General features: G+C 43.6%; 5 protein-coding genes across 5 annotated transcripts; 2 read left to right on the top strand and 3 right to left on the bottom strand.

The window, feature by feature from the left end:
* Positions 1-56: 56 nt before the first annotated feature.
* On the bottom strand, positions 57-2,006 carry I203_107548 (uncharacterized protein; the record flags this gene model as incomplete). The annotated part of the gene is made up of 4 exons (XM_019145625.1): positions 57-642; positions 710-1,195; positions 1,256-1,315; positions 1,462-2,006. 4 exons carry the CDS (start codon positions 2,004-2,006, stop codon positions 57-59), a joined length of 1,677 nt encoding a protein of 558 aa, XP_019005444.1.
* Positions 2,007-2,487: 481 nt separating this feature from the next.
* On the bottom strand, positions 2,488-3,913 carry I203_107547 (uncharacterized protein; the record flags this gene model as incomplete). The annotated part of the gene is made up of 4 exons (XM_019145624.1): positions 2,488-2,662; positions 2,776-3,311; positions 3,368-3,547; positions 3,605-3,913. The coding sequence occupies 4 exons, from the start codon at positions 3,911-3,913 to the stop codon at positions 2,488-2,490; spliced, it is 1,200 nt and encodes a 399-aa protein (XP_019005443.1).
* A 356-nt stretch (positions 3,914-4,269) lies between these two features.
* Positions 4,270-6,549, top strand: I203_107546 (uncharacterized protein; the record flags this gene model as incomplete). Its single annotated transcript, XM_019145623.2, has 11 exons — positions 4,270-4,390; positions 4,495-4,564; positions 4,623-4,705; positions 4,831-4,966; positions 5,058-5,211; positions 5,324-5,554; positions 5,750-5,894; positions 6,006-6,162; positions 6,241-6,331; positions 6,394-6,462; positions 6,532-6,549. 11 exons carry the CDS (start codon positions 4,270-4,272, stop codon positions 6,547-6,549), a joined length of 1,275 nt encoding a protein of 424 aa, XP_019005442.2.
* A 458-nt stretch (positions 6,550-7,007) lies between these two features.
* On the bottom strand, positions 7,008-10,163 carry I203_107545 (uncharacterized protein; the record flags this gene model as incomplete). The annotated part of the gene is made up of 13 exons (XM_019145622.1): positions 7,008-7,184; positions 7,236-7,457; positions 7,533-7,643; positions 7,792-7,936; positions 8,045-8,138; positions 8,230-8,305; positions 8,361-8,367; positions 8,432-8,518; positions 8,588-8,661; positions 8,790-9,111; positions 9,248-9,395; positions 9,489-10,042; positions 10,114-10,163. The coding sequence occupies 13 exons, from the start codon at positions 10,161-10,163 to the stop codon at positions 7,008-7,010; spliced, it is 2,067 nt and encodes a 688-aa protein (XP_019005441.1).
* A 504-nt stretch (positions 10,164-10,667) lies between these two features.
* Positions 10,668-12,235, top strand: I203_107544 (uncharacterized protein; the record flags this gene model as incomplete). The annotated part of the gene is made up of 5 exons (XM_019145621.1): positions 10,668-10,820; positions 11,075-11,147; positions 11,324-11,480; positions 11,562-11,714; positions 11,890-12,235. 5 exons carry the CDS (start codon positions 10,668-10,670, stop codon positions 12,233-12,235), a joined length of 882 nt encoding a protein of 293 aa, XP_019005440.1.
* Positions 12,236-12,557: the final 322 nt, after the last annotated feature.

The following is a 12,557-nucleotide window of genomic DNA, read 5'->3' as shown; positions in this document are numbered from 1 at the left end:
TACAACTTATTCTCCGCCTCTCGGTGTCTCGTAGACTGGTTTTCTATCCATCTTTATCATCTCAATTCCCATCCTCCGAAACCCATCTTCCTCCCACTCCTAGGTCTTTCCACCTTTTGCTGTTTCCCGTTCCCGAATGTGAAACTCTTCTTACCAACTTTCAAGTTGAGATTCACCGATAGGCCTAGCCCAAGTCCGAACTTTTTCTTTATTCGGTATTTGTACGCACTCGTAACTGAATGAGCAGATTTGATCATCCCACTTAGTGGCGGACTGGGAATCCTAAATGATATGGCAGAGTATGGTTGATGCTGGATTAAATTCGTCTGGAATCTTCCTGTTTGATGAGGTACTTCGCCTTGTAATTGACGGAAGGTGGGATACCGGGGCGTACCATTTCCACGTCGAGGTGTGAATTCTCGAGGATACCTTGGTGTAACCCTTCGACCGGCAGCGGTATATGGAGTACCTCTCCTCCTTGTATGAGGTGTATGTGGTGTACGAGCTGTAAGAGCTGCACCAACAGGTGTGAATGCCTTATAACCTATTCGGGTTCGAGGTGTTCTTGCTGAATAGGCTGAATAGGCTGATCGGTGGGACATAGCAGATCGAGTTGCAGTTAATGGTTGATGAGATTTATGACTAATTCAACAAAGTGAAGATCATTAGCGATTCTCGCAGCATACTTGGATTGTGAAAGTCTGCTCACTTGTCAACCCTTATCCTCAAACCTACCCTCTTCTTCCTCTCTCTCCATTTTTGAATCTTCCTCTCCCTTTCTAACAATTTGGCATCGGCTCGTAGACCTTCGTGAAGTTCGAATCCCGGTCGGATCTGACCGAAGGAGGATGCCGGTACCGAGGGCATTACGAGTGTAGGTGATCTCATAGCGGGTCCAAAGGTGGTGTCATGGTTGAGAGTCAGACTGGTAACTCTGCGATGTTTTGATGGACTTAGTATACTTTGAGGTTGACCCGGTGCATTCAAAGTGGAGATGCCACTACTAGGTCGAGCGAGAATCGACTTGATTGAAGTAATCGATTGAGTCTGTCGATGTCCCGCTGTGCTTCGAGAGGGAGATGACGAATCGATGTTGATTGGTAAAGCCGATAACAGACCTGCTTGGATAGTATGTTTGGTCATTGAACAACCAGGCTGATTTTGAGCAGGTTGAGCGAGAGGAATAGGTAGTGGACTGAAAAAAGTCAGTCAAGTGCCGAACAAGTATCCAGTTGCTGGTGGACTGACCACTCACTTGGATTCTATTGGATGGGGTGTCTCGGCTGTAGTCACGAAAGACCCTTGGACGTACATACTATCAAAGCACATCAGATGATATCAATATATAGTCATGTACGACAGATCACTACAGATGATTTTACTTCCTCTCAAGAGACATTGCGAGGTCTCTTGAGATCCAGATGGTATTTGAGAGATTAAGAAAGTAATCCAAGTACTCACTCCATTCCTTCACCATCTCTCATCTTCATACCCATCTCAAACAAACCCCTCAAATGAATACCCATGACTTTTCTTTGCTTATCCCATTTTATCCCACAATCATCCAATCTCGACGCCAGATCTATCGAAACTCGCATTAATTCCTTTGGGTTTTTTTTGTGGGGTTTGAAAGTGGAAACCAAGATCTCAGCAAGTTGTTTCGATTCCTGGAAAGTTAATGATCGATATTGGTCTGCTACCCCTCTCCTTCTCCCTCCTCCTCTTATCGCATGTGAGCAAGAAAGTGAAGGAGAAGGAGGTAATGGAAAATCAGGTAAGTCAATCCCCCTACCAGCACCATCTTGATTGGAAGGTGAAGTACCACCAAAATCAAAACCAGAGGGAAAGGACGAAGAAGGTAATATAGGAGATAATATCTCCATCAACGATTGAGGGATGATCGTTCCGCTTATACCCTCTTGAGGTCGAGGTGAGAGGATCAGAGAGGATAGTAGTGCTGAGGGAGTACGGGGTGAGAGTGGGATTGTTATTGGTTCGATTGGCATTTTGATTTCAGTATCAATTATCTTAATCTATTTCGACATGAAAAAGGGGATTGGATTGTGCAGGTTTTTCTTTCTTGGGTTAACAGACGATGACCATGTCTGATTATTACGGATGGATCAACGAGTTCAATATTGTCATACCTCCTCGTTGTCCCGCAGAGAGATAACTCCTATATCAGCCAGTATACATCCCTCGGACCCACAAAATCACAGGGACTACCATAGCCAAAGGAGACAAAACATCGTACACGTTGGGGTCATCAGTATATCCGAGGTTTGGTGTACACAAAGGAAGGTCGATCCTTTGATGCGCCTCAGCAAAGCAAGATGCAGGGGATATTGTTCATCGGGATCATATCAGTGATGAAAACAGGAAATCGTCAGAATCGCTAATACCGAAGATTAATCCTCTATAACGGTAGACTCCTTGAGTTCAATTGTATATGAGCAGACATCTTGTTACATGCTTACAATGATACACCTAACCCTTATTCATAGTATTGCCCGCTCCCTTCTTATTCTCATCCGCGAACCTAGCCCAATTCTCATCTTTCAATCTCTTCTGTTCAGCTTTCTCTTCTGCTAACGCAGATCCATCGTTCTCCGCTGCTAATTCCAAGAGTTCAGATTCTGTAGGTGCGTCATAAGATGCTTGGCTACATGGGCAAGAGAATGAAATCAGCACACCACCAGTATTGTTGAGAGTCAGTATTCCGCTTATTATGAAATTTGTGCAAGGTTTCAAGTTCAGGAGAGAAGAGTCACTCACCCTCCACCAGTAATTATATTTCCCCTCCTCTGCTCTTCTTCCAAATACTCATCAATAGTCATCGTAGGTAATCTCCAGCTCTGCTTGAACACTCCACTCTTCAACCTCTCTCTATCACTCATATTGCTTGTTGAAGGTAAGATCGTAAACGGTCTAAGAACCCTTCCATTACCAGATATCAATTCTCGTGGTTTATACTTTGAAGGTTGTCTATCTAATTTCCAAGTACTATCTTCTTCCTCTCTTCTTATTTCCCTGGGATCTCTGTCCGCTAAAGGTACGATCGAGGGAGGTGCATTGGAGAGCAATTTCATCTCCATCGAAATGGACGAGAGTGATGCGATTGTTAGTGTATGTAATAATCGTAAGATGAGGATGGTAGTGGATTTGGATATTTCGTCGGAATCTTCCTGGTTGACTGATGTGGACCCAGTCGAGTTTGGTATGGCACTTGGTCGATTGGATGTTGAAGGAAGTAAGGACAAGAGGAATGTTATAGGTGATGAGGAAAATTCAGGTTGTATGGGTAATGAATTCTGTAACGATTACCAAATCAGCTGGGCCATCACATCAAAAGTCATGTTTGATTTACCGCTATATTCTCCCTCAGCTCCTTTTCCCTCTTATATTGCCTGATCTTCGCCTCTCGCTTCTTAGCTGGATCTTTAGGTACTGAGCTCTGTCCACTCGCAGCGGCCGACGATTCAGCCTGTTCCTCAGATGACAGAACGCCGTACGAGTTGAGTAATTCCAGGTAGCTTGCGTATGCTGTCTACATCAGTCACTTCAATCAGCTCAAAGCTTGTAAGCAGCGCATCAAATGACTCACCTCTGCCCTCTGTAATGTCGATATCCTATCGTCCCTTCCACCCAAACCTCCTTTCTCCTCAGCAGCTCCTATCACCCAGTTCACACTCATAAAGACTACTTCCTTCCCTCCTATTTCATCTATCGATTCATTCTCCGAGAAGACGCCTAGGGAGTTGATCATCCGCTGTATGAGGTAGAGGTTGTCCAGAGCTGAGGTAAGCGTTGATTGGGTTGAAGAGTCTGAGATGGGGAGGGTATCATCGAACATCGGTTGAAGAGTTGAGAGGGTTTGGGAGTAGAATTGGGGAAGAGGCAGGTTCGTCGTCATTCTGGTACGTGGACGGTGGTCTTCTGTTTATTGGTAGAGTATCAGTATATCTAAGTAAGAGGAAGAAGGGTAAGAAGAGGAATTCACGACTGAGTCTTGATCTTCCAGTGCCCGGTGATCATCTTCGGAATTGTGGGGTCTCCACTGGATCGATATTCTTGAGGATGATTTTATCCTATTTTCTCCCCAGGGCAGGCGGTGACCTCCGCCAAGTGAGCTGATCTGAGCTGCACCTACGCGTTGATTGATGACCGTCATCGAGAACAAGAACAAGAGCAATATAATATATATCAATCTCCTTCAATAGATGATATAGCTTGACCAGACTTCATACAACAGACCACCTCACCGACACAATGGCTATACCGCCCGAACAATCATCCTCAGCTTCACAGCTCCAAGCCGCCTCGTCCTCAGCTTCGAGTGATCCAGCGAGAGCCGAGCAGATCTACCGGGACATACTGTCGAAGAAAGCAGGTTAGTCTGGTGCCATTTATTCTCTAAACTACCCCTGGGTCTTTAGCCCTACTCAAGATCGTGAGGAGAACGGAAGAAATCAGCTGAGCTTGTTGAATACATAGCCGACGAAGATGAACTTCGAGATCAGGAGACAGCATTGGTAAAGCTAGGAGCATTGTACAGGGATCACAAGTGAGCTGTCACGGACGTCTCTGCAAATCGAGTAACTCATCAGATGGCTGTCTTCCAGCAAAGCGAAAGAGCTAGCTCAGCTGGTCACGGATTCTAGGACATTCATGTCACAAATTGCTAAAGCCAAAACAGCTAAACTGAGTGAGCTCGATTTTCGTTTTTCTCTTCGTCTTTCCTTCTCGGAATATAGCCATAAATGCCATCAACTTTCCACTGAATCACGATGATGGGCATCACATGCTGATACTTGGGATGTCCATGAACAGTCCGAACCCTCATTGACTACTTCCCACCTTCATCCCGAGAATTACAAATGCAAGTGACGAACGATAACATCGCCTGGGCCAGGGAGGAGAAACGAGTATTTTTGAGACAATCATTGGAAATCAAATTGGTTGGACTGTAAGTACGGCTTTACAAATATCAGCCTTCATCTCGTTTTCTATCATTATTTGATTCGAGATAGATTGGCATAGCTAATTTTCGCCAATAGTCAATTGGATTCTGAACAATACAGAACAGCATTAACGATGACTGAAAACCTCCTGAAAGAACTCAAACAACTAGACGACAAGATCATTTTGACTGAGGTATACTTGTTGGAATCTAGAGCGGCTCATGCTATACAGAATCTACCTAGAGCCAAGGTAAGTACTTTCACATCATAGCCCTTTATTTCACCCTTCATGCTAAGGAAGTTTTTGAGCTAACTGATCGTATTGTGCTAATTTGCTTTTTTTTTGTGTTTCGTATGTATAGACCGCCTTAGCTTCCGCTCGAACCACTGCCAACTCGATCTACTGTCCACCTTTACTCCAAGCTCAATTGGATTTGCAATCAGGAGCGATCAACGCCGATGATAAAGATTACAAGACTGGTTATTCCTATTTCTTCGAATCGTTCGAAGGTTTTTCACAGATTGACGAGAAGGATCAAAGGGCTTTGAAGAGTTTGAAATATATGTTGCTTTGTAAGATCATGATGGGATTGGTGAGTTGACCAGATCGTTCAGTGATTGCTTTCGGGTTGAGGATGTAAAACAGTAAGACGAGTAAACCATAGGATAGTTGAAAGAGACTGGGAAAAGGAGAAGTCGCTTTTGACCATCTTAGAGGATCCTGACTTGTGATAATTGGAAAGAGTATGAGAGATGATGCTAATTTTCTTTTCATGTCTAATTTCCAGCCCGACGACGTACCCCCCCTACTTCTTCTCAAATCTGCCGCACCTCACGCAGGTAAAGATCTAGATGCGATGCGAGCTACCGCCAAGGCATTGAAGGAAAGAAGTTTGGAAGAATTCAAAGTGGCTTTGAGGGATTATCAAGAGCGTGAGTAGGGTGGTCCATCGTTTCTGACGTTGACTGAGATCAGAGGAGACATATCGTTAAAGGATAATAAAACAATGGCTGATTTTATATTTTCTGACTTCATGAAAATAGAACTTCAACAAGATCCATTGATCCGATCTCACCTTTCTCACCTATATGATACCCTTCTCGAACAAAATCTCATCAGAGTCATCGAACCATACTCTGCTGTGGAGTTATCATGGATTGCTCAGGAGGTAGGACAGAGCTTACAGGTAGTTGAGGAGAAGTGAGTCTTCCCATCATCATTGCCATCGTCGTTGAGCATGAGGTCTGACTGACTGATTATATGTGTAATGGTGTATAGGTTAAGTCAGATGATTTTAGATCAAGTGTTTTATGGTGTATTGAACGAATCTGCAGGAACGTTAGAAGTGTACGAAGAACCTGTTGAAGATGTAAGTTTATCTCTATTAATACCGTACTTTTCATTCTGCTGATATTCCTTGTTTGGTATTAGCCAATGTACAATACCGCTTTGGATACGTTGAAACAAGTTGGCGATGTCGTTAAATCATTATATGATAAAGTGAGTCTTTTGCGTACCTTTGTCGTGGATCGTAATATCGATGTTGGATCTAACGAATACCCTCTCTAGGCTACGGGCGGTGCATAAAATACTGGATGATTTCCGGCTCAAATAGAATTGTCATATTTTGTGAAATATCATGTAGATAATCGATAATAATGCAAGATGATAAATAATTCAAAATGCATCTTCAATGAAAATGCTAACAATATTGTCTGTTGTTTTTGGTACCACCACTTCTCTGAAAGATGATTTGCTTGATATGTACGTACTAATGGGCTCATCATGGAACACATCGTCGAAAAGTAAAATGGGATTACATGTTTAATAGTTAATCGACAAGCAACAACTAATTGAGAGGTTCACCAAAGATATATAGGTTTTTCTACAATTATCAACATTTATTAATGGGATTTGCTAAGATATGGAATAATCTCGATTCATATGATGAAAGAAAAACAAGCACGATATTGACACTGATGAGTTGTTGATCTTCTGTGTAAATCTTTTTCATGAGTTGTTGATCTTCTGTGTAAATCTTTTTCCTATTTACCATCAACGAAGGTCTGATGTGTCAGTACACCGACGTGTACCGTACCTAACAATACAGACCAGCCTAGGGGAATTTCACCGACCAATTCGAATATCGCCAGAACCAATAAGAGTACCATGTAAGATAACGGGATAGGTCGGTTGACGACGCTGGGTTGAAGTGACATCACCTATCCCAGAATCAGCATCAAATTCCTTTGCTCCCAAAATGGCACACTCACTTTGATTGTAAACACTATAATCCTTATGGCCTTCACTCCGGTTCTTCTATTCAGCCCAGACCTCACGAGTGATCCGTGTAATGATTTACGCGTGACAGTAGTAGTTGTATCAGGAGAAGGACTATGAAATCCTGTCTCGAAAGGTTCTACCACCCTCTCAGCCTCAGGACTGGGTAATGCCAAGATAGTCTTGACTGGTGAATATGATTGTGGAGGGTTTCGCTATTGTTAAGCATACATCAGCTGATATCTCACCTTGAGACGCAAGGATAACATTCAGCTGAAGGAAACACCCACTTCAGCTTGATCCTCTGATGGATTTTCGAAAGTCCAGGGGGAAGCGAATCTTCTAACCAATTCACCAGCCTTAGAAGATAACGTAGACGGAGTGGAGCGAATCTTGTTTTCCTATCCATATCATCAGCCTTGAGTCAACAAGATACACAGATTGCAACCAAGATGTGAGAATGAGGAGAAACGAATGAACGGCGCATTCCATCTACAGAGGAACTTTGTCCAAGTTGGATATTCTGATTTTCATACCTTGACAACTCACAAGATTCTTCAATCTCGCCCTGACTTTCTCTGCACCTGGTCGGTCTTCAGGTACAAGACTTTCCAACTTACTGAGCAGGACCAGAAGGTCTCTCGGTATGTGGCGCCTTTCGAGAGATTGGATGATCTCGGTAGTAGGTATAAACCTATCGACAAGCAGCACTTAGTAAGCCGATCACGAAGGAGCCACTCAATAGGGCTGCAAGATAACTTCAATCGATCTCAGATGAGAGAGCGAGATCGTTTCAACTCACCCTGGATAAGCAATGATCTCCTTATGCAAAGCATCGTAATCCTCTGTATCGGGATATGGTAGATGGAGGAATAACATTTTGTGTAGGATCATCCCTACACAACACAAAAAGCTTTGTCAGCTGAACGGAATGACAGTCATCCAGACCGAGAATCATCTGATACGATTTTTATTAGAGTAACATACCCAATGACCACATATCAGCATGGGAGTCTGAAGGTCTCCAATTGCCATGAGTATCCTGTATGAGGGTTTCAGGTGCCTAGTCGACCTGTATCAGCTAAATGGCTTCGAGAACCAACGTAAAGCTGACATACCATGTATCTATACCACATGTCAATCAGCGGTCTTGTCTGTCATACGTCAACGAAGTAGAGAAACGACTCACTCCATAGTCCCCGTATGACCTGTTCTTTCCCTTTTGCCCCGTAGCATCTCTTCAGAGGTACCGAAGTCAGATATTAGGGCTTTAGGGCTGCATCGAGACAAAGACAAGCTCAGTGTTCGTCAGTATGGGATATAGGGACCGACAGGTACTGCTCACATGAGTTGTCCCTCTTCCCAATGCAGAAGGACATTCGAGCATTTCAAATCCAGATGGAGAATTGAATTTGCGTGCTGGGATACAGACGAGATTGTAAGCATCGTTATCACTGTGCACATGTCTCGCTCAAGTATCTTATCTCAGTTCTAGGCTTCCCTTTTCTCCTGTGTGACTTTATGATCAAAAAATCTTGCGTACTCACAAGAAAAGCCAATCCCTCCACCACATCCCCAAATAGCTTCATGATCTCCTCCATACCTAATAATAACACCCCTCTCATCTCTTTCATCCTTCTTTTTCTATTTCCTGCCGTACCTTCCGCTGCACTCTGTCTACGTCTTTTGAAAGCTTTTATCCGTTCTGCCTTCGGTAATTGTCCGAGAGATTCTGAATCTGCTATATCCCCTGCGGACAGGTCTGGTCGAGGTTGATTGGTATGTGATCGAGTAAGGAGGTAGGTATCGAGGTTGCCTGCTGTTGCGTATTGCATTAAGACGTGGAGAGCCACGATAGGTGGACCGAAGCTGATCAAAGGTGAGATTAAAGATATTTAGCATATTTGCTGGCTCTAGATTAGAGATCACTATATACTTGTCTGTTTGGTATGTGGAGCTAAAGAGCTAGAAGAAATGCAATCGGAGCAGGGCTTGGATAACTCACTTGGAGAACCTAGTCACATCTATCCATGAATGATGATACGGTATTATATTGGGGTGTCTCAGAGCCTCTAACAGTCTGACCTCTCTTAACATCTTGAACAAGTACGATTTGGATCTTCCCACTGCTATTTTCTTTACAGCATACGTTCCTGCCAAAGTCAAAAAGACAATATAAGTCGACGACCAACCTGATAGCGTGACTCCGATAATATCTAAAGGGATATTCATGTTCACTTACTCACCCAGGACATTCCCGCCAATGACATGAGTAGCCAAAAACACACTTCCTTCAGCACCCATACCGAGCTTACATTCCTCTCGAAAGAATCTATCATAGTACCCTCTAGCTGGGAAATCAGCTTCGTCCAATTCATCATCCTCATCCTGTTCCATTAATGGGGTTTTGTACCGCTTCCTCGGTGTAGACGGTGTGGAGGGTGTGGGAGAAGGGGGTCTCGAGCCTTCGTGAGCTTGTTCGAGGATACGGAAATACTTCTGTTTACCCAGTCTTCCTCTGGTGTCATCTGCCTCATGACTGGGATGAGGGGTAGAATGAGGGTCGGCAGTGGTGATTGCTGGCAGGGGCTGTGAACAATAGGGACAGTGAGGGACAGTCGTTATACTTTCTATAGGTACTTCGCTATCACTCAGGCCACCGAGAAGTCTAAGTGGTCTCCTCCTGGATGGTTCGACGTTCGCGCTGGAATCGACCCTAGTAGAGGAAGAAGAAGGATGAGGTTGGACTTGGAGTGCGTGAGAAGGTGGATGATACAGGATGAGTTGGTTGGAGGTTTGCCTGAAACAGCGGGGTAGAATGATCCTCAGCTGAATTTCTCCACCGGAAATTTGTAGCGAGTGGACACTCACCCAATAGCTGTCCAAGAGTTGTAGTGGGACTCTAGAGCTGATTCGTCCATGTTGCTGGGGTCATTTGTTCCTGTTGTATGGAACTCGCGAGTAAATGAGAGAAGAAGAAGAGTGAAAACATGGGATCTGCACGGACATGGACATGGACATGAACATGAATCATCTTTGGAATGGGGAACCCGCATTCCTTTCACCCTCTTTACGGCATTGGCGATACACCCCTACTTTCCCACGGTCGAATATCACGGGTGGATTGGGTGTTGTACCGGTGCACGGTGGCAGTGTCATTGTCGGTGTCAGCTTGATGATAATGACGAGCTTGTTGATGACATTGAACATGACAGATAAGTTGTAATTGGAAACAGATTATAAGGATCGTACACATCGTACACATCATACATACCTTTCAGATTCTTGGAATATAGACCGGCTGGTCTTAGTGGTATCTATCAGCAGCTTTCTAATCCGTTGAGAGACAGACACTATTCAATCGCCTTCCAACCTCTCAGCCCAAATCCACCAATTGACGTATTCGACCAATCACTTCCGCCAACATGGCATCGTTCTTCAACTTCTCCGGATCACCAGTGGAGATAGAGATCAAATTGGCAGGCGAAGATGAGAGGAGACAGGTGGAAGTGAAAGGTGATAAAGATAAGAGAGAGATGTGTCCTGTTTATTATGATGGGGAGAGTGTGACGGGTCAGGTGAGTGTTGTCGCTTTGCTTCAGTCTGTCAACGGCCACGACTATAGCACTATATTCAGAAGGGTATGGACATATACCCTCGATACCCTCGAGGTTTCTGATGTAGCGGGTGCAGGAAAGATGTCTGTCAGGAGATAGTGGTAGGACCGGCCATCATGGGGCAATTGGACTTGAATCTATACATCCCATTTATCGCTCCTTAATCTTCTAGGTGAGACAAATTTACTGATCATCCCCGTTGTCACCTGCTCTAGGTCAACGTTAGAGTGAAAGACGGCCGTAAATTTCAGCACGACGGTATACGAATTGAGCTTATCGGATCGATAGGTATGTCGCTTTTCATTACACCTATCTCCGAAATTCTGTTTCGATGCTGACATTGAGTATTGCTCTCTTTATCATCTCTCACAACTCCCACACTTTCTACGTCTCGGTATACATACATATGTATGCTCCTCATGACACAATATCTTCTCTTTCCCTTCACGTGATTGCAATCTCAGAACTATTCTACGATAGAGGAAACCACTACGAATTCGTATCATTATCGCAAGAATTAGCCTCAGCAGGGGAGATGCGACAGGCTCAAACATTCGACTTCACTTTCAAGAACGTAGAGAAGCAGTACGAGTCATATAGCGGTATCAACGTGAAACTACGGTGAGTCTCTATCTTTCACACGGAAAGAGGTGTATGCTACTCCCAGAGAAGTTGATTTGATACCATACGTCTTGTTATCAGGTATTACCTCCGAGTATCGTTGAATCGTACTGCGAAAGAACGTGAAATATGGGTTCACTCGTACCGTATGCCACCTGAAGCTAATACAAGTATAAAGATGGAAGTTGGTATAGAGGATTGTCTGCATATTGAGTTTGAGTACAACAAGGCCAAGTGAGTGTTGCTCCATTATCGTTGACTTCCCTTCAGAGGAGACGGCGTTTAGACAGAGTGCCACGATCACTCTGTCTTTCTCTCTCTTTCTCGATCTATATCATGGTCTGTCCACAGGAGGTCAAGTCCCACCAAAGTTACGTTAGCTGACTTATTCTACCTATCATCAATATAGATATCATCTCAAAGACGTCATAGTAGGTAAAATCTACTTCCTCCTCGTCCGAATCAAAATCAAACACATGGAACTATCCATCATCCGACGTGAAACCACCGGTGCACCTCCAAATCAATATAACGAATCGGAGACCATAACCAAATTCGAAATTATGGATGGAGCACCCGTCCGTGGCGAGACAATTCCAATAAGGTTGTTCTTAGGTGGATTCGAATTGACTCCGACGTTCAGAGATGTAAATAAGAAGTTCTCGACGAGGTATTATTTGAATTTGGTATTGATAGATGAAGAGAATAGAAGGTATTTCAAACAACAGGAAATTACAGTTTTCAGAATTCCGTGAGTCGAGAAGTTGTCATGATCATGTTGGATATTGGATGTTGGATGTTGGAATAATATAAGAATATGATATACCGATAATGATACTGATACTGATACTGATTAATGGGTCTTTCTTGTTGAAATAGTGAGAATTAATTTTGAACAGCTTCGGAACAGATTGAGCAGAAAGGTATAAAGGTCAAAAGAGATAAGATGATTAATTCTGTAATAAACATAAATATTGTGTAGGATACCGAATCCTAGATCTAGAAGATTTAAGTGAAAGTGAACGTGGAGGATGAAAAATGAAAATGTAGTTTTGTCGTATAACCTTTTCTACCATC

The sequence above is a fragment of the Kwoniella mangroviensis genome, chromosome 2 (assembly GCF_000507465.2).
Source record: "Kwoniella mangroviensis CBS 8507 chromosome 2, whole genome shotgun sequence".
NCBI classification, from domain to species: domain Eukaryota; kingdom Fungi; phylum Basidiomycota; class Tremellomycetes; order Tremellales; family Cryptococcaceae; genus Kwoniella; species Kwoniella mangrovensis.
Note: the sequence above shows the minus strand (reverse complement) of the source record. Positions and strands in the feature narration are given on the sequence as shown.